The sequence below is a fragment of the Harpia harpyja genome, chromosome 5 (assembly GCF_026419915.1).
Source record: "Harpia harpyja isolate bHarHar1 chromosome 5, bHarHar1 primary haplotype, whole genome shotgun sequence".
Taxonomy (NCBI): Eukaryota; Metazoa; Chordata; class Aves; order Accipitriformes; family Accipitridae; genus Harpia; species Harpia harpyja.
Genome location: NC_068944.1, coordinates 27077999 through 27101646, shown reverse-complemented (window position 1 = coordinate 27101646; position 23648 = coordinate 27077999). Strand labels below are relative to the sequence as shown.

Sequence of the window (23648 nt, the reverse complement as noted above, 5' to 3'; positions counted from 1 at the left end):
TATTAACAGATATGAAAGTCCTGCAAGACTTGTGTAAGTTTCAACTAATGCATTTGTAAATAGCATTCAATGTACCATAGAAAATAAAGAATTAATTGAAAGTCAAGAAAAAGCTTGTATGTTTTAACACTATTGCTAATAAAGGTACAATGTTTTAAATACATTAGTTAATCTATAGAAAGCAGAGATTTGGAAACTGCATATTTTATGAATATACAAACCTGACTTTTTCTTTGTGACATTTAGCCAATGCTTTGCAGAGACTAGGATCAGGGCAGAGATCGAGAGGAGACTGACCCTTCTTATTACGAATGCTGAGGTCAGCTCCGTTGGCTGCCAGGAAGCAGGCAATAGATGCTGCACTCTTCTTCTCTGCTCCCTGAGTGCCAAGTCCCATTATTAACTGAAAGAAAACAAATACATAAGCAACTTCAGAGACTCTCTAAACAGTTAGGAATAGTCTGGCTAAAGGAAAACTACTTGACATGTGCACATGCACATACACGCACATATGTATAAATCTGTAAGCCAAAGGAAGCGTCTCGAGAACTAAAAAATCAAAACAATCACATGGTTGCTTAATTTTGAGTCAGCTATACTCAACTTTCCTTTAAGGAACTAAAAATCAGCACGGAATAGTTCAGCTATTGAAGCATTCAAACTCCAGCACACCTATACTCACTTGTGAAGTGGCTGTCCTTCTATATAAGCACTGTAAAGGGCAAAGTCCCAGTGGGTATATTCAGAATACACTCAAAGTACACTGAAATTGCTGAGTTCAGACAAAATGCTACCGCCACCACGCTTGGACTGAAAACATAGTCAGGCAGAGAAATGAATACATACTTACTTTTAGTCTAGTGAGTAAACTACCTGCCCAAGAAAGACTTGATTTCAGTTGCCTTCTCAGCCTGGAGGGATTTAAACTCACATACCTGTCCTCCCATCCTAATCATATGATGCTCCTTTGCCCTTTTACAACTATTACTCTATTTCTGTATTAGCGTACCTATTACGCACGATTCACAGGGCCAACTAGAAAAATGAAGAGAGAAGGCTTTCAACTGTAGCCCAGCAAGGAGAGGATTCACTTACTCTGGAGCATTCTGGGCCTGCTCCCAACATCTTTTTTTGTATTGAAGCTTGATCAGATAAAATGTGTAAGTATAATGCAGTCTACATATAACATGAAACTGCTGGCACCACTAAGAATCCCTCAGCCAACTATACTAGACTATATTCAAAGGAACCACTTCGGCACAGCTGAGACAGCTCCAATTCAAGGAGTTTTAAGTGCTGAATTCCAGAATTATAAAGGTTTTGACAGTAGGATAGAGGCAGGATTTTGTATGCACCTTTTTCCCATTAATTAAGTGCCCAACTTGACTGATGTAACATCTTTCTATGCCACTTTCAGTTTGTACAATCTATCCCTGTAGCTGGTCTTCTAAAAGCTGGGTGTCAAGTATCACCCCTAAAAATTAAGAAATTTTGGCTGGATTAACAACCATTTAGTATTTAAAGAACTAGATGTGCTATTTTAGACACAACAGCATATAGGAATGAATTTAAAATACCAGATACCTGTCACCGAAGCCCTAAGGGTTGCGTATCTTGAAGTCTGAACTATGAAGAAAACAGTTTTCAAAATCCCTCTAGTTATTTCCCCCATCCCTCAGAGATGACTTGTGAAGAAAAAGCCTTGGTTTGGGTGCATGTCTTGCAGCACGTGAAGTATCTATTAGAAGTCTTTGCCCTGCCTTGATAACTGCAAGATTATCCTTATCATACAGCCACCCAGTTTCCTAGGGAAGCATTTTTTTTAAACCTCAGTCTATAAGTTTTTTTTCTAGTTAGGAGTTCTCACATCAGTAAGTATTACTGAGGTGCTACAAGACTCTTGAAGGTCACTTCATGAATTCAGATACTCATGGTCCTGCATTCTTCCCTGTGATCAGGTAAGAACAGTATAGCTTGAAAGACTTCATACCAGGAAAACCAGTAAGTTATGGAGAGAAATTGTTCTGTGGTGTCCAGATCACAGAACATTTTTGTTTATAAATTCAGACTGTTTTTCTGCACCTCAATTACAGCACTGGCTGAAGTGAAGCAGAGATTTTATTTAGCTTCAGTCCAGGTACCTTGGACCATGACAGTAATCCAGCCAAGGCAGGACAACACCTAGTGAAAGCTGATTTGCTCCAAGGTTGGCAGAATAGACTTTTTTGAAGGCATGCCTACACCATGTAGTCCTTCCTTGTTTGCTGGGACAAGAGTTCTCTTGCCATCCACACTTACACCTTATGGGCCCTACGCTGTTCCTGAATGAAACAGCTATTTGTCTCCAAGAGGAAAATCAAACACAGATCATTTGCTTCACTTGGTGTGGATATACACTACGCCAAGACTGGCTCCTCTGCCTGGAACAGTCACCAGAATTATTCAAGAAAATCTTGAATCCTAAAATGCCTCTGTGTGCTGTATGCTTTGAAAACATCAGAACAATATAGCATCCCATGACATTTCTCTGGTAGTCGGCAAGATTTCAGGCACACAGAATGAAAAAAAAAAACCCAAAACAACCCATGCACAGAAAAACCCATTACGCCTTAGTGCCTAGTATGGCTGCAGCAAGCCTCCTCTGGAGGGTGCTAGCCCTGAGATGCATCAACACAAGCCAGTCCCAGCCAATTCACCTGCAAGGGAGAAGTCTCAGTGTAATCCACACAAACAGTATAAATATCATCTTAAGTAATTGTAACTACTGAGCTATCTTTGAAGCCATAAACACCTAACTGACTTCCATTAGAGTTTCTTTCTTTTGTTAGGATTTAGGTGGCGACATCATTCTGAATCTTAAAAACATTTTAAGGGCCTGAAAGATACCTATATTAAAATAAATTACACTGAATGAATCTGGGGAATAATACATTTATTTAGGATAAAAAGTACCCTAGACCAAGGAACACTGTATCTGTAATAAAGCAACTAATACTACTTTTTTTGTGGTGGTGGGGACTGTACTTGAGAAAATTTTTCTCCTCCCAGCTGTACAATCATCACAATGTGCTGGATAAAAAAACTTCAAAATTATTTAAAGAAATGGGGTTCACTGCTCATAGCTCTTGAACACAGAAATGTTTTTCAGATTGATACCTAAAATGTGTAGGGTTTTGTGTACTATCAAGATTGTTCACTACATGCATTTTAAATATCAAAAAACCAGCTGAAGAACAACCTGACAAAAATTGGTTTAGGTATTACAACAGCTTAATATTGACATTCAGAAGGAACTACTAAAAAAATCAATGCTACAGAATTCGTTCCATATAATTCCACTTATGAAATGAGTTCACAATATCAGTAAAAAGTATTGTTTCATATTTTAAACCATGCTCACAGCAAAAAGTAACAAATGGTAGAATTTCAATGAAGTTGCTGTCCAACCAACTTTATCGAATATGGAAAACATCTAAAACCCTGCAAGTGAAATTTTTGTTCTTTTTCAGTTCATTCAACTAAAAATAAAATAGAAATCATTATTTGTTGAAGTACTATAATACAAAGAGGTACCCTACGGGGCTCAGTATGTTGGTATCTTCAAGACAGCAGTCCAAAGATAATTAAAATTTAGCCAAGCAAAAATGAGCTCTAAAATACTAAATATTTACATATCAGATTCGCTATCACATAGATCAAAGAAATCTGACACATTTCCCAATCTTTAAAGGAACTAATAAAAATTAAAAAAAAATAAATATTCCGTCAATTTAACTTAAGCCATTGTATTCACAAAAAGAAAGCCTTACTGTTTCCCAGACTAAATTATTAATCCTATTTATCCTCTATTATCCATCACCTGTATTTGCAATTCTACACAAGACAAATTAGAAACGTATCCTTGGATAGCTTTAAAGGTCCAGATGCCTGCACATATTTTAGCAGCCTAGATCCTGTCTTAATATATGATTTTGGGCCAAAGACGGCTTACTATTAAAACTGTTTACAGGTAAAATCTAGTTTATAGCGTTTTTACATTACTTTTATTTAAATAAAGGTAGATAGGTACAAGTATTGTTCTCAATTAATATTTTCCACAAAACATTGTCAAGGTAGTTTGATCTGCTCATCATCTTAAAGAGTTTTCAGGTATATTTTAGTCAGGCTTTACTCCATCTTTTACATTTCAGCCACATCTCATGCTGCTGCCACATAAAATTAAAATAAGCAAGTTTTCACCACTTCTCTGAGGGCACATATCTTCTCCACACCACTTAAACCTCCCAAATTTGTTTGTTAGGCAAAAACTTTCTCTGCAGCTAAACAAAGTGAAAAAAAATGACCAATAGTAAGCTAATATAGAAGGTACTGGTTGATCACGATTTTTTTAAACATTAGAACATTTTTAGGTGATCAGAGGTACAATCATGCAGGGATTTTTTTGTTTGTTTGTTTGTTGTGGTGTGTGTCATCCCCCCCCTTTTTAAAAAATTATTATTATTTTAATAGAAGTAAACCAAAAGTATAATTTTTTTTTTTTTTAAACCAAGGATACATCTCAAATGAAACTAGAAGAAAAACTTAATTCTTCAAAACAAAATCCCCCCAAACTAAAATTTAGGAAGGTGGTAGAAAAAAACCCACTACTTGTGTTAGAAAAACTCAAAACACAAAAACTCTAGTTTTGTTGTGGATGCCACTAACAAGATGGGCAACAGAGAAACCTATTTATGAAATGCTCAATTGGAGGAAAAGTATTTATCTCCCGTTCATTCGTTTCACAATTAAATACATGCATACAAAGTATTCTGGCCACTTCTCACAGAGTCCATTTCAGATCATGGAAGCAACTGAACTGTAATTGCTTTCCTCCTCTCACTTAAAGGGACACAAGCATTTTCTTACATACATCAGTCATATTTTAAATCTCTTTTCAAAGTTTATTCTAGTGTATTTCAGTGGGATTAAGTAAGCAGTCTGAAAAACATTTGTTGTACAGTGGAATTACTGTTTTGAACAAAGGCTTTTTAATAAAATTGGTGGGGTTTTTTTGAATGAAATGCAAAAATCTTACCACCCACAGTTAAAATTAGAAAAAATACTATGACACTGGTAACTAATGATTCAGCAAATCTAATCCACTGTCGCATTGTACATCTTCAATATTTAAAGAAAAAAAATATTGTTTGTTTTTCTCAATCCCAATCACTCCAGAATTTTATTTCTCCTTTGCCTACCAGCAAAACTATAAACTTCATCTTTGCATATGGGGTTCACACAGCTTTTTGCGTGTGAGAGTTCCTTTTTTTCAATAAAACATTTTGACCTTTATTACCTGGAGTTTCTTTGACTACTTCCTTACTACAGCACAATTTCTGAAATGAACTCTGTCAGAAAGATAAACAATAAACATACAAAGATTAAGAATGCCTCATTCTAATAGAATAACTTTCAGAAGGTTATAGAAGCAGCTAAACAATTAAAGCTACAAAGACATGCAAGATGTTGCATCACAGAAAACAATTTTAGTCTTATTCTGTACTGTAATACTGTTTATTTCTCTTTCCTAAAAAGCTACTTTTCATTTTTTGGCAGCCATATATGTTCACTATGGAAGATAGATCTGTAGAAATATTTTGAACTAAATAACCCTATTTTTCTTTAACAAAGATAATGACTACATGTGAAAAGCCACATATAACAATATGTTTTCTGCCTACACTGCAGTTTAATGCAGAATGTCTACGTAAACTTATGCTGCCAAAAACCAGCTGAACAGTACAGAACTAGACAAACTAGACAAATAAAGAGACAAACATACAGGAAAAAAAAAGGAATAAATAAATGCATTTTATTTACTGTGTTCTTTGATGGCTCCCAAGCAGTATCTACCTTGCCCACATCTTGCATGTCTTGGAGTTGGCGGAGCTGTGACAGGGTGTGGTGTCTCAGAGCTTCATGCAGGGGAGTATCCCCATCTTTATCCTGAATATCCAGCTTAGCACCTGCACGGACTAAGAGCTGAAAAGAGAGAACTGAATTTACAACTCAAAAAAAAGCTATTTATTCCTTCTAAAACTAATTTCAGGAAACTATGGTTTAGGATGCTCTAGGAGGTCCAAAAGGGTTATTCTTTTATCTTGCTACAATTCACAGTTGAATTTATTTAAATTTATTTTCCCATACTTGGAGCTCAGCCCTCAACTGAAGCATTTATCTCTTTTAAATATCAAGTTTATCTCAGCAGAAGCCTAACACTTGCCTGTGCTCTGAGGGAGTGCTACAAGAGATGCTATTTTAGAGGATTCTTTCTACTGTCCAAAACCTTTTAATTCTTACAAGACAGCCTACAAACAAACAATGTAACATATTACAGCAATGTATCAGAAACAGAACAAGTGGGCAATACTTCAGATACATATGTATTCTTTACAATTAGGTTTCAATGACCTCAAAAATCACCACTTTCACACCACGTTACACTTTACAACTTAATTTACAGTATCCTCCCATTAGCAAAGTAGTTAAGCATGTACATAGGTTTACTCTTATTCAGCCGAAGACATAAAAACCAATGACACTATTAAATACTATCTCAAAACACTTTGGAAAGTAATGAACTGTAAGACTCGTCTTTAAGGCTAATTTTAGACACATGTTCCAGGTCACATGACATGAAAGCAAGCATAAGGCTGCAGAGGCCCTCCTATTCATATTGCCTTTGTGTACAGCCCTCCCATAATTCAATATACCAGAACTTCCTTAGATATGCTCTTAAACAAAAATCAACACATACTGACAAATAACAATTGCCCCTAAAAATCAAACCCTGTCACTGTCGCTATTCAGAAATCTGTAGATAGCAGCTGAGGTTTTAACTTTAGTTTTGAGCTTTTGCTACGCTGCAAAATTTGTATTAGCAGCAGAGACAAAAGGCATAGCCTAGAAACAGGAATGCATGAATGGGGATCTTCCTCTTCAGAACTCGCATGCTTGCAAGGATCTCAGCCTCTTGGAACCAAAGAATCTCAGACTCTAGAAAAGGGTAAAAGGAAAATAGCTTAAAAGGAATTCAGAACTTAATTTTCAAGGAAATAACTGCTTGTAATCGGCTGCAGCTTACCGTTCTCCCCAACCTTTTCTTCCACAAATGAAACAAAGAAAACCAGCTAATAGTTGCAACAGTCTCCCCCCAACTTCTTACACTTTCTAAATGGACTTACTCTGGCCCAATTTTTCTTTCTCATATTCATATCTTGTGTCTGCCACTAGCTATTTACTGCTTAAGAGTTTCTCCTGGAAGAAAATCTGTAAGAGAACTATTTTCAGAGCATCCTGGAATCCTTGACTACCATGGAAATTCAAAGCCTTTGCAGAAGTTTAAAAAAAAGAAAAATTCTTAAAAAAAACGCCCGAAACACCACAAACCACCACTCTTTGTCATGGCAGCAGGGCTTTTAAAAGAACCCTGCTACCTTTGACCACTATTCCACAGATGCCTGAGGGTACAACCCAGCCCTGGAAGGTACCCAATAGGAATTAATTTTGAAATACGGAGCCAACATGTTCTTTTCATGGCTGCATGAGTTATTTTAGGACTTCTCAAAGTTAATCCAACTCTGAAGTATGGATACTCTACAGGGTCATTCACCTAAACATTCTCAGATATAAGCACATCAGCCCAATATACATACTAGTTCTTCTACATGCCTACCTTCCTGCTCATCTGCTACATTAGTATTGTATTCCCAGGTACTGTGTCAGTTCCAGAAGGGCACAAGAGCTCACCAAATATAGCTGCCAAATAGCTTGCAGGATGCAAGTGACACTGACTCTAGGAAACCATTCTTTTGGTAGCAAGCAGTTCCAGATATAGGGCCATATCACATGTTTCACTGTAATGGGATCACATCCATCAGCCCTTGGAGATGGAGAAACCTTACAGCAAAATAATGCTAAACAGAACCGCAGATACAGGTCTGCATAGGAGGGACGATTCTCTGTAGGCCTGAATAAAAGACAGTTTTTAATATAAGATGACTCTCACCCTACAAAGACAAATTAAACAAATTTACGCAGAGGGCAAAGGCCAGGTTGATGTATTCACTAATAGGGAACATCCCCTACAGCAGTGAGTGCTCTCTGAGCCTCAACAGCCCACGCTAGCAATCCAGACACCAAGTCACATAGGTCCCATATGGACAGTGCACACAGGCCAGAACGGGCAAGCCATGCCAGACTCCCGTTTCCTGTGCCAGCAAGAAAGTTTTGTTAAATTAAATTGAAAGCTAAGAACAGGGGAAGTTACACACGCAGAAGACTGGAAAGTAGTTAAACTCCTAAAAAGATGTTTCACTTGGCTACAAGTTGCAAAAGCTATGAGCAAGAATAATTACTCGTACAGCAAGAGGCATCAAAAATGCTATTTGAAGGCCCCGTTACAGGACAAGACTCACTCAAGTAACAGAGGAACACATTCTCCCTTACTCAACAAGGAGGGATGCTGGAATTGGCAACCACATAGAGGAAACCATAATGCACGTGTACAAAAATTTCGCATTCCCGAAGCATCCTTCATATTGCCGACTGACCTTCTGTGCAAGTTGGCATGTTTCTGAATTGATCAAAATTAATCATACAAACATTCAATGGCTACATGTTGTTAAATCATTTTTTAAATGTTCATGAAGTACTCATGCCTTAACAGCTACAATCAGCTTGAGTCAAGTACCATTAACCATACGGTTTACTGCAAATAAGATACTTACCCTAACAATTTGTGTATGCTGTCGTTCAACGGCAAGGTGCAGCGCAGTTTGCTGGTTAACATTCTGGATATCCAGGTTAGCATTGCCCTGAAAGACATTCAAAGGATTAGAGTGTTATCATCCCAGCAACTCATCTGCAGGCAAGGCAGACCATTAGGGCACTGAATACAACCCCGAATAGGATTCCTAGTTTGGAAATTTGAGAGCAGAAGTGATTAAATACTTTAATTATTCACTGTACAGATGTTGATCTGTTGAATCAAACTAGGTATCAAATTTTTCAGTCCCTCTGCACCATTAGGCCATTGTAATGATCTCAAAGGCAAGTTTGACCTTTAGAGCTCACCACGTGTCCTTCCCTGCTCCACTGCTCCTGCATTGCGATTGCAGGCGTAAAGAAGCAAACTATTTCCACATCAGATGGTTAACTGAAGTGTGACATTTAAATCCTCCCAAGAAGAGTGTCCTACCTGATGCACCAAAAGTTCAGCCACTTCCACATGATTATTGAGAGCTGCCAGATGCAAGGCAGTGTAACCATCATCTTTTTTCTCATCAACAATCCATGGTCGTGGTAACTTGGACAACAATACACGCATTGCACTGAAATAAACACGCAGAGATGCATAAATGCACCTATAATGTGTTTGTTGAATGACAAGAGGATACAGTAAAACAATATTCCTTCTCAGAACTACAAAGTAGTAGTAGCTAAAAATAACATTAGTATTTTTTCAAAAAGAAAGTGGGTGAAAAGCTATACCAACAGTTCCAAAGCATAATAATTTCATGTTCGGTTCCTTCTAGTTAAAGCATACAAACAAACCATGCAACACCCAAAACAGAGTGTGGGAATCAGATTTTTTCAGAAGAATATTATCTAGCAGTAAAAATTACCTTAAAAGAAGGTATTCATGCAAATTCTGAAACACAGACAGAAATGTTCTCCTTCAAAATCCTTATAGCATCCTTAACTATTTAATGACCAAGTTCCACCACATTAGATTTCTTTAAAATCACCACTTTGTAAACTGATGCCATGGGCTGTAACAGTTAAGACTTTCAATTTCTGAGATAAAACTGGAGTAAGACCTCTTAGCCACAGACAAAATAAATGCTGAAACTGTAAAGTGAGTATTAGTGGAATATTTTCATAACAGATAATGGCTGAGTATCACATACCATACCAGTGTCTAGTACTCCACCATACTTCTGTATGTGCTTACCAAGATGCCTACCAAAGGAAGGGGATTTATTATCTTACACATTCAAGGGTGGGGAAAAGCAACCCGATTACTAGAGTATTAAAGCAGACTAAAATCCATGAAGTCCAAAGACTGCAGTGTTAAGGATACTAATAACACAACGCTAGATAAACAAATTGCTCAATCTTGTATTCTCTCAGAAATACACTTTTCTTAAGTTCATGTGTCTTCACTTAGCTTTTGGAATAGGTAAGTAACCAAACTTAATTCCCTTATTGTCGTATCTTTATAAAGAGCACACGCAGCTCCCTTACAACAGTTCCTCAGAGACAAACAGAAAACCAGAAACTGCTACAATCTTGTGCCAGAAAACCTCTTCTGTCATCTGATCTTTCCCTACTGTTGAAGCAACATGATATTTACAGGAGAAACAGAGCTTGTTCACAAAATTCAAAACTTTAATATCCAAGTAATATTAGCTAATGCAAGTGGAACCACTCAGTCACAGAACGCCTTGCAAGGCAGATACTATAATTGAATTAAACAGTTCTTCATTAGCCACCTGATACTGAAAATGTGGGATCTCAATAAGCCTCAGAAATATCCTCATAAAATGAGCCTCTCGGCTTTTACTTAAAAATATTCTCAACAGATAGCAATAAGATGATTGTGCTGTCAAGTAATAACTGAGCTCCTAATTCATTCCAATAATCTGTTACCTTGAACATCCACACTGTACAAGTGATATTCAATCCTAACCTCTCTTTTAGAGTAAGCCAATGAGTTTCCCATAAAACAAACAAACCAAAAAGCTGTGGTTCTGGGAATAGCTCACTCCAACGAGCCCTCCTGAAAAGCTGAAGTAAGAGTCCATGATGTAGACTACTGTACCAGTAAGACAGTGGACTCCTTCCTAAACACTTCTTGGATGCTATCCTAACAGACTCTGACTTCTTAAGCATCTCCACGTTATCCTGCTACTGCACTGAGTACACAACATAAATTCACAAGTTTCACACTTAATATACCATCCTGGCAGTTGCAGTGTAATAGTCACTTTTTTCCCCAGATTCAGAGTGTCTGAAGGTGAAGGAGCCACAACGCAGGAACCACAACGCAAGAACTGCATCTTCAAGCAGCAGGATCACAGAGGCCCACAGGAGACCCACGACCAACTGCTACGTGGAGCATCCACAGCCAGGCTGCTCTGGAGGTTTGTCCTCCACAGAGTGGACATAAGCACTTGGCCAGGAACTGAATGCATTCTGCAGTCTGTTGGTTACCTCGGTCTTTTTAGACTCCATCATAATCACAGCTTTCTTGAGGTAAGCAAATAAATAAGAAACCATTCTCAGCCTCTTGGGATTTTTTGTTTTCCTGGCAGGACTAAGCTTCTCACTTCCTCACAGTCCAAATCACTTATAAACACAGCAAAATAAGACAACAACACTTAACAGATTGTACATTGCTCATTGTGAACCATTGCTCAGCTTCTATTCATAACACCTTCTACAGCTCTGTCATGCTAGGAAAAAAGATTAGAATATTTGGGGAAAAACACCCAACCAAAACACCAACATTAATTCTTTGAGAGATTCACTTACGCAGGAGTTTCCAAAATTAACAACATAATTTAGTAAAATACAAGTTACCAAAGCTTTATGAAATGTGATGAAATAAACGAATAGTAGTTGCATTGATAAACATAATTTATTTTTGTAATGAAACAATGTATTTTCAAACCAAGGATATAAATATGTGTCTGGTTCACAATGTCAGAACTGTTTCTAGCTGCCTTAGAGAGGGAGCAAGTCTGGAGCATTGTGGTTTGTGTCATATCTGGACTGTACCTGGGCACACCACCATCAGCTCTTTAGAAAGCTGAGCTGATACAGAGCATGCCTCAGGAGCACACAATACCACCAGCAGCACAAGCCAGTCTATACGGTGGCTTCCCACAGGGTATAGTGTCATGTAAGCTCTTTATCTTCACCTGCCAGGCTCAGTGCTTCTAAAGACCCCATAAGGCTCTAGAGTATCTACTGTGGATCATCTAAACAGCACAACAAAAATTACCTGAAAATTCGTTGTAACTGACAGAAGCAACATGACCACTGTGAGTGACCAGTAAAAGGGGGGGCAAGAACAACCTACAAAAAAAACCCAAGGTCAAGAAATTTCTTTCACAACTGCAACTACAACTTGAGGAACGCTATGGGAAGGCACCAACTCTCAAATCTCTAATTATAGCCAGCTTGTCTCCAAAGTAGCTCTAGTCACTAAACAAGGAACTGTCCTAACCAACTCAGATGATGTATCCTTTTCTTCAGTAAGGAAATAAGGAAACTGCCAACTCCACAGATAAATAAAATAAAATTTAAAGAACATTCACACACTTTAACAGATGCATTGAGAAGTGAACATACTTCAGAAAGATTATTTTTGCCATTTTTTTAATACCTCTCATCTTTGAAAGAAAAGAAATTAATTGACTTAATATTTTGTATGCTATGAAGAAATTCACTCATCCTAATATTTGCAAGAGCGCTAGCCTTACAAGATCCTCTTTCAAACCTTTCCCTGTTTAGTTTGATGTCAAATACCAGGAAAATTTTAATCTGAAGTTCAACTGTAAAATATCTGGGGGTATCTTGCTTTCATACAAATGAGATACCTGCTACATTTTTGGATGCTTTTAAAATGCATTGGTCCCACTTAAAAAACAGAAGGACCAACAAAAAAAAACCAAACAGCTTCTATATGTAATAGATTTTTATCTTACTTTTCACAGCAAAGCATCAGAGGGCCAGTAACTACTCCTCAGTTGGTTCTGCTTATGCAAGCAGAGACTGCATCTCTCTCTCTCTTCCAGACTGTGCTAAATTATTGGATAGCAGGACGGAAGGACAGTTTTATGAACATGACACCTTAAAATTCTGCGAGATATTAATATGCTACAAATAGCAAATTCTTTTATGATGCTCAGTGGCTGCATTATCCTTCTCATTAGCTGGGAGGTAGTTTCTTTCAATGCACAAGATCCTGTTCCTTCACGCTGCAGCCTTCCTTCCTACAGCTATTCTATTTTGCAGGATTTTCTAGAGCTGCTGCCAAAATTTTGACAGCTAAGTGGCTACCATTCAGAACAGTACTCACTGGAACAAGCGTGCATTGTATCGTAAAAAGTCATATTAGTGGATTAATATTGCATGCCAATTACACAGTAATTCTTGATTCACTTTTCCACACAAAGTATTAAAGAAGCAGCTGAGTTGTACCACTCCATTTTCAGGACCACAACACAGATGTGGTCCTGAAAACTTGCTTTTGTCATCTTGTATACATTAAAACAGACCACAGACTACTTTCTCTGTAATTGTATTGAAAAGATTAAGAAATCAGCAAATCTAATGGTAACCATGAGCATGAAATCAGTTGAAGAAAACTCTTCAGACTATCATCTTCAGTGTATTCAACTGTACAGATTACATGGCTAATTGAGTAGCTTCAAAGGTTATAGTTAAGATGCTTAAAAGCCTTACGAAAACACTGAAATTGTTATCACTATGCTATTTAAAGATCATTACTAAAGCATTACTAATGAAAAAAAATTTTAACAGGTAAACTTTGGCATTTGTTGGTCTGCTGTATTTTCAGATTAGCAGGAAGCTGATAAAGATTTTGGGCCTTTTTCAGTTGGATGATCTTTTGCAAGTTCCGAAATTTTCTAGATAGGATGACAAAAGAAAAACTTCAGTGAAAATTTTTGAGGAAGTTGTCTGTGAAGCTTTGAAAGGGGTGAGGAAACTAGTTCTTCTTTCATATGAGCTAACACCTGCTCAGTGTAAAAGGTAATGAGAAAGCAAATGTGAGTATTAGGGGGCTGAGTTCAAGGTATCTGTTGCTTTCCCAGGCTCAGCTGTTGCGGGTACAGTGACTTATAAAGCCCACCATAATTCACTTAATTTGTACCCATAAAAGACAGTCCAGGCTCTAATAGTTAGAAGTGATTTGGTAGAAGGAACACCCATTTATACTGCATTGCATTTGAGATGTAGAATAATAACTCCAAATGCTGCTGAATGCACCTTTAATTTGACCTTGCCACATGAGTTTTTTTTGTTGTGGTTTTTGTTGTTGTTTGTTTGTTTTTTTAAATTCAGGTCTTTAGAGAGTCTGGAACCATGGCTTAACATATATATGATGTATTCAAATTATAAATAATAGCAGAATGCAAATTCAACAGCATGAATTTTATATTTGCAACATAAAATGCATCACAGATCTGAACAATACACTAATTCATTTTTAGCCACAGAGCAGTTGTTTCAACACCAGTTACATCGTTAGACATACCAAATAAAAAAAATCATTGTTATGACCAAAAGTTTTAACATATGGTATATTATTCATTATCAACCTACAGATAAAATCTCTTTCCTTATGCAGTATTTTACTCAGAATTTTTCCAGATGCTCATCAGCATTACCTGAGAATGCTGCACACAATAATGGATTTATCTGAAAAATCTACAAGATAAAAGTACTTGTAGCAAAATGAAACTAGCACTTTGTTGTATAGAAAAGACTCCTGATTTAGCATTCTTAACTGCAAAGGCATCCTTCCACCCTGTTTAAAAAAATATATCAAGAAAACCTAGGGAAGATTATCTGCTACCAACTGCAATTTGACTGCAGAATGATTTAAAAGGAGAAGGTTGAGGGTTTGTGAGATGGTGGTGGGGTGCTTTTGTTTGTTTGGCCTTTTGGGGTTTGTTTGGGTTTTTTAAAGAACAAAAAAATAGAGGTTACTTCCCAATAAGCATAAGCACATTTAACTTTAAATGGCTACTGAAAGACACAATCCCACTTTTCCCTGCACTTCAATTCCTGCATTATGTTGGCTCTACAGACACATCATTGTCTCTAGGGAGTGAAGCAACCTGCCAGACTCTTAATTTGGCAAGTTTGCTTTCAGACAGATCAATGAGATAATCCAACTTACCCTGCAACTTCACCATCACTAGAAGTGATAGGAGTAAGGAAATGATGAAGCTAAAGTTGCAGGGAGAGCAGACTGCCCTTTCCAGAAGCAAGTCTTAGACCAGCATAAACTTATCAGGAAATGTATCTCTAGGGGTTGTAATGATTCAGTGCACTTTCTACTGCAAGTTTCTCTACTCTCCTGCCATTCTCCTCCCTCAGGTCAGCTTTCCACTGTCTCAGTGTGACATGGTTTTATAACAGAAGATATTTTACAGCAATCCTGGCTTGAAGTATTCCCCCCAACACCCTCCTCTTGTCCACTTATTCCCACCCCAGCTCAGCTAAACCTGTTCACCCGTTTCCTGTTACATCCTCAAACAGTTGAAGGAACAGATCGGATTTAAAGACAGTTTCCATTGCAAAGTTTTCTTTCAAGGCTACGTAGTCTGATATGCGTTTTACAACGCAATAGAAGCAAGACTACTTTTTACTAATCCCATTCTTGTCCTCTGACTACCACCTCTGCTCAACTACCCACCCGTCCCCCTCCCCCCCCAAGTGGTCCAAACACAGCATCTAAAAAGTTACCCCTTTTTGTTGGATTATTTCTCATACAGAATAGTACTCTGAGCCTTCTCACTGTGAAGCCAAAGAAATATTTGTACCAACATAGTGCAAGAAGTAACACAGGAGCAGGACAGTGCTATTTTTGACAACGATATGATCTTAAGTGCACGTCAGCACACAACTTCAAGCCAAATCAGTTCCCTGATCTGGTTCATGCCACACTCGCTGTGCAGTACAGGGAGTTACACTGGAAGAACGAAGAAGGAAGTATCCCTCAGTAACAAGTAACAAAAGAATAGATTAATACCTTAGACTGGTATTACTGAGCACACTGTATCTCAAAATTAGCGTTTAACATTTCATATCTGACTGATGGCTCAGCTGACAGAAGTTTAAGTAAGCAGTCTGTTTCCTTCTTATTGTCTCTCAGATTTTCAAGTATCTCTTGGTATTTGAATAATCGATTTCAATATACATGAAACTAAAGAAACAACGAGGTATATAAATTTACATGGATTTCACAAAAATGTATCCTGTATTAGCCTAGATCTTGCACAACAATTTTGTCTCCAGTGTATGATTATGAAATTGAAGAAAGAGAAATGATAAATGTGACTTTTACCAGAAAGCTACACTGCAACAGAAGTTACGGGGTAAGCAGCTACCAAGCACAGGACAAAGTCAACACAAAAAGGGTAAGCAAGGAAAGTATAAATCCAAGATAGCGGTCCATTCAGGACTTTGCAGTTCACATTCTACCTTACAGTACCGAACTTTAACATGTTAGTAACTACTAATTACATGAATATTCATTGAGATGACATTTTCATTTAATAAGTTTGTTTAATTTTAGATTGAGAGATTTTCAGCTTTTTCACTCCTGAGTGTTGTATTTAAATATCTAAATTTCACTTACTGTATTCTTTTCTGAAGAAAACATTGTATATACTCCCTATGAATAAGAAAATCCCCTTTTCATATTTTGAATGTGTAACTATTGGTCTTGTTATAGGCCAATTTCGTGCACATGAAAGTCAGATTACTGGACTGAGCTGTTCACTTGATTTATCTTTTTATTCTTTTCTTCTAAAACATTTGAGTTTTTTCAAAGAATGGTAGCACCTAATTTACACACGCATTTATTTTTTAAAAGTAATTTTATAGCTAAGCATTATGAACAAATTACTATGGAATTATAAAACATAACAGTAAGGGATTATATGAATTTACTAATTAAAGCAAAGGTATCTGTTTTTCAAATAATTTCTAACTTGACTTGAATATGGCGACATGGGGCCACAAATCAACACCAATTTCTTATTTATAAATAACAACAGCACACTTTGCAGTTGAAAGCTTAAAACTGGACGTATGCAAGGCCGCTTAGATCTCAGGTTAAACAGTGTGTTGTCACTCATGGCATTTTTCAGCGATCAAAAAGCCAGGTTACACAACCTGCCGTGGAAGCGCAAGGTATTAATTGTTCTGTATCTGCGTGAAGCCCTTGCCTTGGCTTGCTACTAGCAGGGCTGCCTTTTTCTTTTTTTTTTTTTTCTTTTTTTCTCCCCCCCCCCCCCTTCCTCCGCACCCGCCCCCCCACCCCGTTTCTAAGTATAGTGACAACCTCATCAGGGTTTACTAGTAGGAGCGCAAGCTCAGTGAAAACCTGGGAAATCTAACTGGAAACACGAGAGAGCGCTTTATTTGGCAGTGCTAAAAAAACCTGGGGACAAATGGCTGAGCGGCGGTGGAAGTGCAGGCTGCACAATCAATCGGCAGAGAGCCGGATAGAGGCTCCCTCCGCTGCCGGATCGACAATCGACAGCTGAGAGACTATTTTTTGCAATGGTTGACTAAATATGGTCAGGGAAGAGAGAGGCACAAGAGAGCCTGTTTGCCTGGGAGTGCATGTTTCAAATGCTTAGCTGCCTATAAAGCCGTAACAGTTTTGCTCGTGCCCTCTAAGTGGGAAATACGGTTAGTGTCTTCTGTAGTGTGCGTGTGGGAGCCCTGACCTCGCTAGCAGACTTGACCTCTGAAGATGGAAAGTAGCTTCAACACAGACCTGCCTACAGTTAAGCCTGGAAACATAACCTCAAGCAAGAAAAGATGCAGTGCAATATCTAAGGAACTAGAAGAAACCAATATTTGCCGGGGGTGGGGGGAGACGATCGCGCTTTTTTTGTGCCTTTTTCTTTTTTTTGGAAGCAACTCCAACTTTTGGGGGCTTGGTTTTGGTTTTTTGTTGGGTTTTTATTTTACTTTTTGCCTGCGATTATTTTCATCTGACAGTGGGCTAAGTTCACCTTCCCTTGGCTTCCTAGCATCTATCCTTGGAGTCTTAACTCTCAGTCCAGCAGACATAAGGTATAATTTCTATACAACATCATCCATATTTTAGCATTCCAAGAAAGGCAGCAGGTGCCAATTAGGCACCCGTCTTCATGCTTTTTTTTTTTCTTTTAAGTTTTATCTATTTAAGGTGGTGAGGTACTGTATGCACCGACATTCACCCCCCCTTGCCTCCCCCTCCCATGTAATGAAGAGCTGATTCAGCGAATAGAGTGAGAGAGCACTCAGGATGAGATGGCTGCTGCTGATGTGTCTCTAGGTCATTACCTCTCTGCCAACTGCAAATGCTGCATGATACTAAGCTTACAGGTAATAGAACATCAGGAGACCTGCATTATTCTGCACGTTTAAAGGATGCCTATGACTTTCTGCATGTATATCTTATTTACTAAAATGTTTTTTTATTGTTATGTTAATCCCTCTACTCTGGGAACAGCTTAATTTTGAGTGTGTTAAAGTATCAAGCATTTGTAGTGTAAAGAGCAGGCTGAAAGAAAACAACGTTAATCCAAATTTCATAGCCAAAAAACCCCAACTTGCTTGGTAGGCAGAATTCTTTTTAAAGAAGATAAACTCAAAAATTGCAATGCCATTAACTGGTTGTTCATTTCAGTGAAATATATTCTTATCTTCCTATGCACAACTACAAAAATGACCAACTTTAAAAAGAAAATCTAATAAACAGTGTGGTAGTGCAATGCTGAGTTCTCAAGTAGGTCTAAGCAAAATTTTCAAGGTGCTTTATCTCAGATGTACATGAAAACAACCTACTTAAAAACTAGAATGTGACTGCTGTGATTCTAATGCTGCATTGCTGTTTCTCCTTGTAGTACTGTGCTAGCTACTGCTACACTCTGATTTGCTCTCTGTCAGCTGCACTAGGTTTTTGTCATGAGCTGCAGAAATTCTTACTTCCTCTGCTCTCAGCTTTCCTTATGACTATTACATTTACTAATTGTTAAACTTATTTCAAATTTACCTTCTAATGCTGTAAAGACAAAGCTTACTCTGTACTGTAGCCCCAATCAGCTCCTGAAATACAAATTAAGCAACCATAAGCTGTATCTGACAGCCCCTTAGAAGTCAAACCTGTACTGCACATCAAATATTTAACTACCATTCCAAACCAAGGCGCAGAGTCTGACGAAACAGGGTTAAACTTGGGGTATGTTTATTTGAGGACTTTTGGGTGGGTTTTGGTGGTTTTTTTTGTCTCAATTATTTCAAGTGTGGACAAGATTTTGGCTGAAGCAGGTGAGTGCCAATTTTAAAAAATGAGAAAAGCTGCTTGCAGAAACATTTAATAGGTATTAGCTTTCACATGTGACCTTTGGCCTAACAATCCAAATCCTGTCACAGCAGTTAGAGGTTGTTTTCTTAATTCAATGTCATCATCTTTACAATAAGCAGGATCACCAGTGGCATGTGCTGTTATTATGGGTTGTTTGGTTTTTTTCGAACTACTCTGAACTACAGCAGAAATAAGTATAAACCTCCAAAGAGTTTGCAGAATATGGGATGGGATGCCAAAAGCATGGAAGTGGGACTGGGGAGGGTAGGAAAATAAGTTTATAACTACCGTATTAGATGAGTCTATACTTCCCTTCAGGACACTAGATGCAAACTGTACACCAGCTAGAAGACCTGGGAGGAAGCTGAAGTTTTTACAGTGGAATACAACTACAAATTCCAAGAAAACACATTGCAAAGCTACCAGCGATTCAACTCTCCACTCAAACGTGGTCACTCAGAGTGAACAGCAAGAGGCTGCAAAAAACTGGAAAAGCACTTCTAAAGTCCATGCCATCCCAGAACAATGAACTATAACCAGCTTTAAGCCACTGTGCAGGTAAATTGCATTGCAAAGTTCAGTTAGAGTAAGTTTTATTTTCTACCATCAGTTAATCATAACATTGTTCTACCCAAGAATTGTCAGCCTGAGTTTTACCTAATGACAGCGAGGGAAAGCAGCAAAATACTTTTCAGGTTCATCTGACAGGTAGTCGAGCAACTCTGTGTACCTGCTCAGAGTACATACTTCTTTATGTACCCATATGAACATACAATGCTATGGAATGTAAAGAAGTATGTATTTTTGGCAGGCACGGAACGACCAGTAAGAGGAAACTAAACAGCTGTTGGAAGAAACAGGTTTCCCTCTTGTTTGAATGACATTCATGTGACAAATTAGCTTGCTAAGGGTCAGCTGGTATTGCCAAAATAACTCATACTTGTTAGTAACAAATCACAAAACATTAAATTAAGTGACTATAACAGTGGGTAGGAAGAATTGTTCACAGCTGATAAACAGAACATTAGTTGTAAACAAAGAATTCAAAACAAGGCTGGAAATGAACCCTTGAAATGCACCAATTAAGATTGCAGCATAGCTGCAAAATTTATCATTATCAGTACTCCTCACTTAATAGATCCTAAACTAATCTTAAAAGCCTGATTATCAAAACATATCTCATCAAAAACAAGCCATTGTTCTACTAATCACAGCCAGTTCTGTGTACTTCAGATGGTAATATTTAAATTTACATCTACCATAGAATATTTAATCTACAGGTTGCAACTAAGACACAAGTAGAAACAGCTCAGAAATTAAGGCTGTGATTTAGAGAAACGGATAGCCAAAATAATTGAGTATGATAACTTCTGCAATTTAATATATGAGACTTAAGTTAGAATTTTCTCCAAATCAGCACTTATTACGCTCACTGAGCTCTTCGACACAAAGTGCAGTGTCAGGTTTATGCACAGAAAGTGACAATACAGAGATTTCTAGGCCACAGTTGCTAGTCAGCGGATTAAAGCTATTGACAGATTCCTAAATGAAAACACAAATGACAACTACAACCTAAAAGGTAAGTTATCTTAAATACTATTTTCAAATAAGCTGAATTTATTTTAAATACAAATTTAAGAAAATTGGCCATGAAAATATGACTTTGTAGCATCCAGAAAATTGTAAGAACTACATAAGAAATAGTCCTGCAACAGTTTCAAGTTCTAAAAGTGGTATTAATTAAAATATACCGGCATATACCATCCCTAAGTAAAAGACACTCAACATCAAATTCAGGAACAAGGAAAAATATGAGTAAAGACCTCCTGGCTCATCAATCCAGCCATTCCTATTCATGACAGCAGCCTTCTAAAGGCAGTTATTAAATAGGATACGTCCAGAATAAATAGGCACATTTGGCCTAGATTAAAGATTCTAACTGTACCCCTGTGCTTACTAAAATGTCTAGGAGAAAAAAACCAAGAAAAATAAAAAAGGAAATGCACAATTTTTAGATGGAGAATCTTATTTTTAAATACTCACATAATTCTCAAGTATTTAATAGTCTACATAGCCTGCTATTTTTATTACCTAAAACTACAGAACATACATACAAGAAACATTATCTTATCAGAACCATTTTCTTAAGTAAAATATTAATATTTTGTTTAAAAGCTACTTCTGAGAAGATATTTTGGCATGAAGACTACACTATCTTAACATCTAAATTGAACCCTGGTTTACAGTAGGAAACAAATCAAATTGTAGTAGCTTTTCTAAATGGAGCAATGCTACTGAACTTGATCATGCTCATAGAAGCAATTTGGTATTACTAACAGCTTTACAGAGGGGTTAAATGCTAAGCATTTACTTCTTTTCCTGAAGAGTTCCTGTCCTCACCACCAATTGATTTGGCTTCCACTATATAATGAGACCAACTTTTTAACAGCTTAAATTTATTTTGAAAGGTTTTTGGTAGCAATTCATCATGTTGTGTTCTTTCTTGTCTTCTTTGTATAACATTGCAATGCTATTCCGAAACAAAGTGACAGTTCAGAGTGATACAAAAGTTAAAATTATATGTTGACATTGCTTCCTGCTAGTTCATGTTAGCATATCTCTAAGAATACATATCCAGTCACTCCAAAATGTCACATCCATCACTTAGATCAGCTGTTCAATTTTAACTGAGCACACGTTGAACTTTGGGCATCTGCTGACACAGTTGTAACTCAAACATTTCAACTGTGTGACTGACAGGGATAACAGATGCTGACATTATCAAATGCTACACGGCTTTTTTTCCACGGCCGTTTTTTGTCCCGATATGGCCAGTACATGAAACTCTATTGCCATCCAAAAGCGCACTTGAGCAGCTGTATCTGTAAAACAGTTCCTGTATAACTGGTAAAAATAGAAACTAATTTTATAGCCATCTTAATGCTTAAGTCCAAGTGACACACCTGCTATGTTTCTATTAGGATACATAGTGTTGGGAATGTATTTACATAAATCTTCTCACCAGCATCAGACTACGCAACAAACAGATGTAGACTATACTTGACATACTCATTACTAGTGAATGGCTTGAACTAAGGTTGCCCCCTACTTCCCACCGCAGTCAAAGCTCAAAAAAGAATTCAGCATACAACATTAAAAAAAGCTATGTGAGCATGCACAAATGTATTAAAGAGCTTAATTTCGAAGAAATCAGATGCAACCCCAGATAATTCTTTAAAAGCTGTATTTTTCTGGCATTAAACATTTTTACATGTACTATCGGGGTAAAAAAAAAAAAAAATCTATCCTGCTATATTATATAATCATTCCTAAAAAGTTAATACTAACCAGAGATACAGTAATGGAATTGAAAGCACTTGACATTTATACTTGTGCTAACCAACTACAGCATTAAAGCAGCTGCAAAAGGGAAACTGCCAAAAAATGAATGGGGGGAGTGTGGGGGGAAACCGAAACCTTCTTCCCCAGTAAAGTTTAACATGAAGAGGCAAGGGAGCTCTACATGAGTAGAAGTTGTAAGACTACAGTTTCTGGTCACTACTCTAGAATTTCATTATTGCAGACAGAAAAAAGTTAAAACTGTAATTATAATTTGATTTGAGACTCATCCAAAGATCCTCAAGGAAATACTCGAGAAAGGAACAAACCTGGATACTGTACAGGCCTTGCTGGTATACAGCTTTCCATTCTGCCGTCTCCAAATTAGTGAAGGAATTTAAATTTGCATTGACTAGAAACAAAACATGTAACACAGAAGAAAGCCACATGTTTTTTGAACTGTTCATGTACTTAAAAATGCATTACTGAATTATAACCTTCCTGCACTCCAATGCTTTGCTAAAGCTGGTAAAATGGAACCAAATCACCTCTTCAATGGATTTGGTCCCCTTCAACCAGCTGTAGCTATGCATTGATCACTACAGGATTTCTCCTATTTTTAAAACTGGACATTAAGTCTGCTCAGAGTAATTACGCAGTCCTCTCTACAGTTGAGTTCAACTATTCTAGGCACCTTGAAGATGGAAGGTAACAAGGAATGTAGCAAATTCTGCATTTCAAAATTTCAAGGTTTTATTTGTAAATAAACAGCTACTGGTGTTCAACATTCTGTCCACATTCAGTGGAAACTGATCTCTTACAACATTTATAAAGACAACAGGTAAACAGTGAAATAAACACATTTTCCAATGATTTATTGTCTCTTGTATTTTTTCCTCAAGTATGTTGCCCTTTGTAACAGAACTGACCAAAAAAACCTGATCAAAAGGAAGCAATGATGAACAGTATTGGCAATGGAGGGTAAGTTTGCTTTCGGGGCACCTTTCTTTCTGTGCCACCCTGCCCCCCCCCCTCCCTTTTTTTTAATTGCACAAGGGAGGAAACTCCACAAGGAAGGAACTGTATTTGCCATCTTGCACATGCTGGCATATTATTTACTATTTAAAGATAATAAATTTGT

General features: G+C 37.4%; 1 protein-coding gene and 1 long non-coding RNA gene across 6 annotated transcripts in view; one reads left to right on the top strand and one right to left on the bottom strand.

The window, feature by feature from the left end:
* MIB1 (MIB E3 ubiquitin protein ligase 1) overlaps positions 1 to 23648 on the bottom strand; it is an 83643-nt gene that overhangs the window by 16866 nt on the left and 43129 nt on the right. For 3 of the 4 annotated variants that reach the window (XM_052786934.1, XM_052786933.1, XM_052786936.1), the window contains 4 exons: positions 9239 to 9371; positions 8769 to 8855; positions 5860 to 6021; positions 222 to 403 (listed from right to left, as the gene is read on the bottom strand). In XM_052786934.1, the coding sequence (XP_052642894.1) occupies positions 222 to 403; positions 5860 to 6021; positions 8769 to 8855; positions 9239 to 9371 (564 nt within the window). The remainder of the gene's footprint in view (positions 1 to 221; positions 404 to 5859; positions 6022 to 8768; positions 8856 to 9238; positions 9372 to 23648) is intronic. The other variant, XM_052786935.1, reaches the window with a different exon arrangement.
* LOC128141791 (uncharacterized) lies at positions 17170 to 23380 on the top strand. 2 transcript variants are annotated; one of them, XR_008235173.1, is made up of 3 exons: positions 17170 to 17892; positions 17993 to 18186; positions 19487 to 23380. It is a non-coding gene; the product is annotated as an uncharacterized LOC128141791 (long non-coding RNA). The 2 variants fall into 2 exon arrangements; XR_008235172.1 differs by having other exon boundaries at positions 17170 to 18186.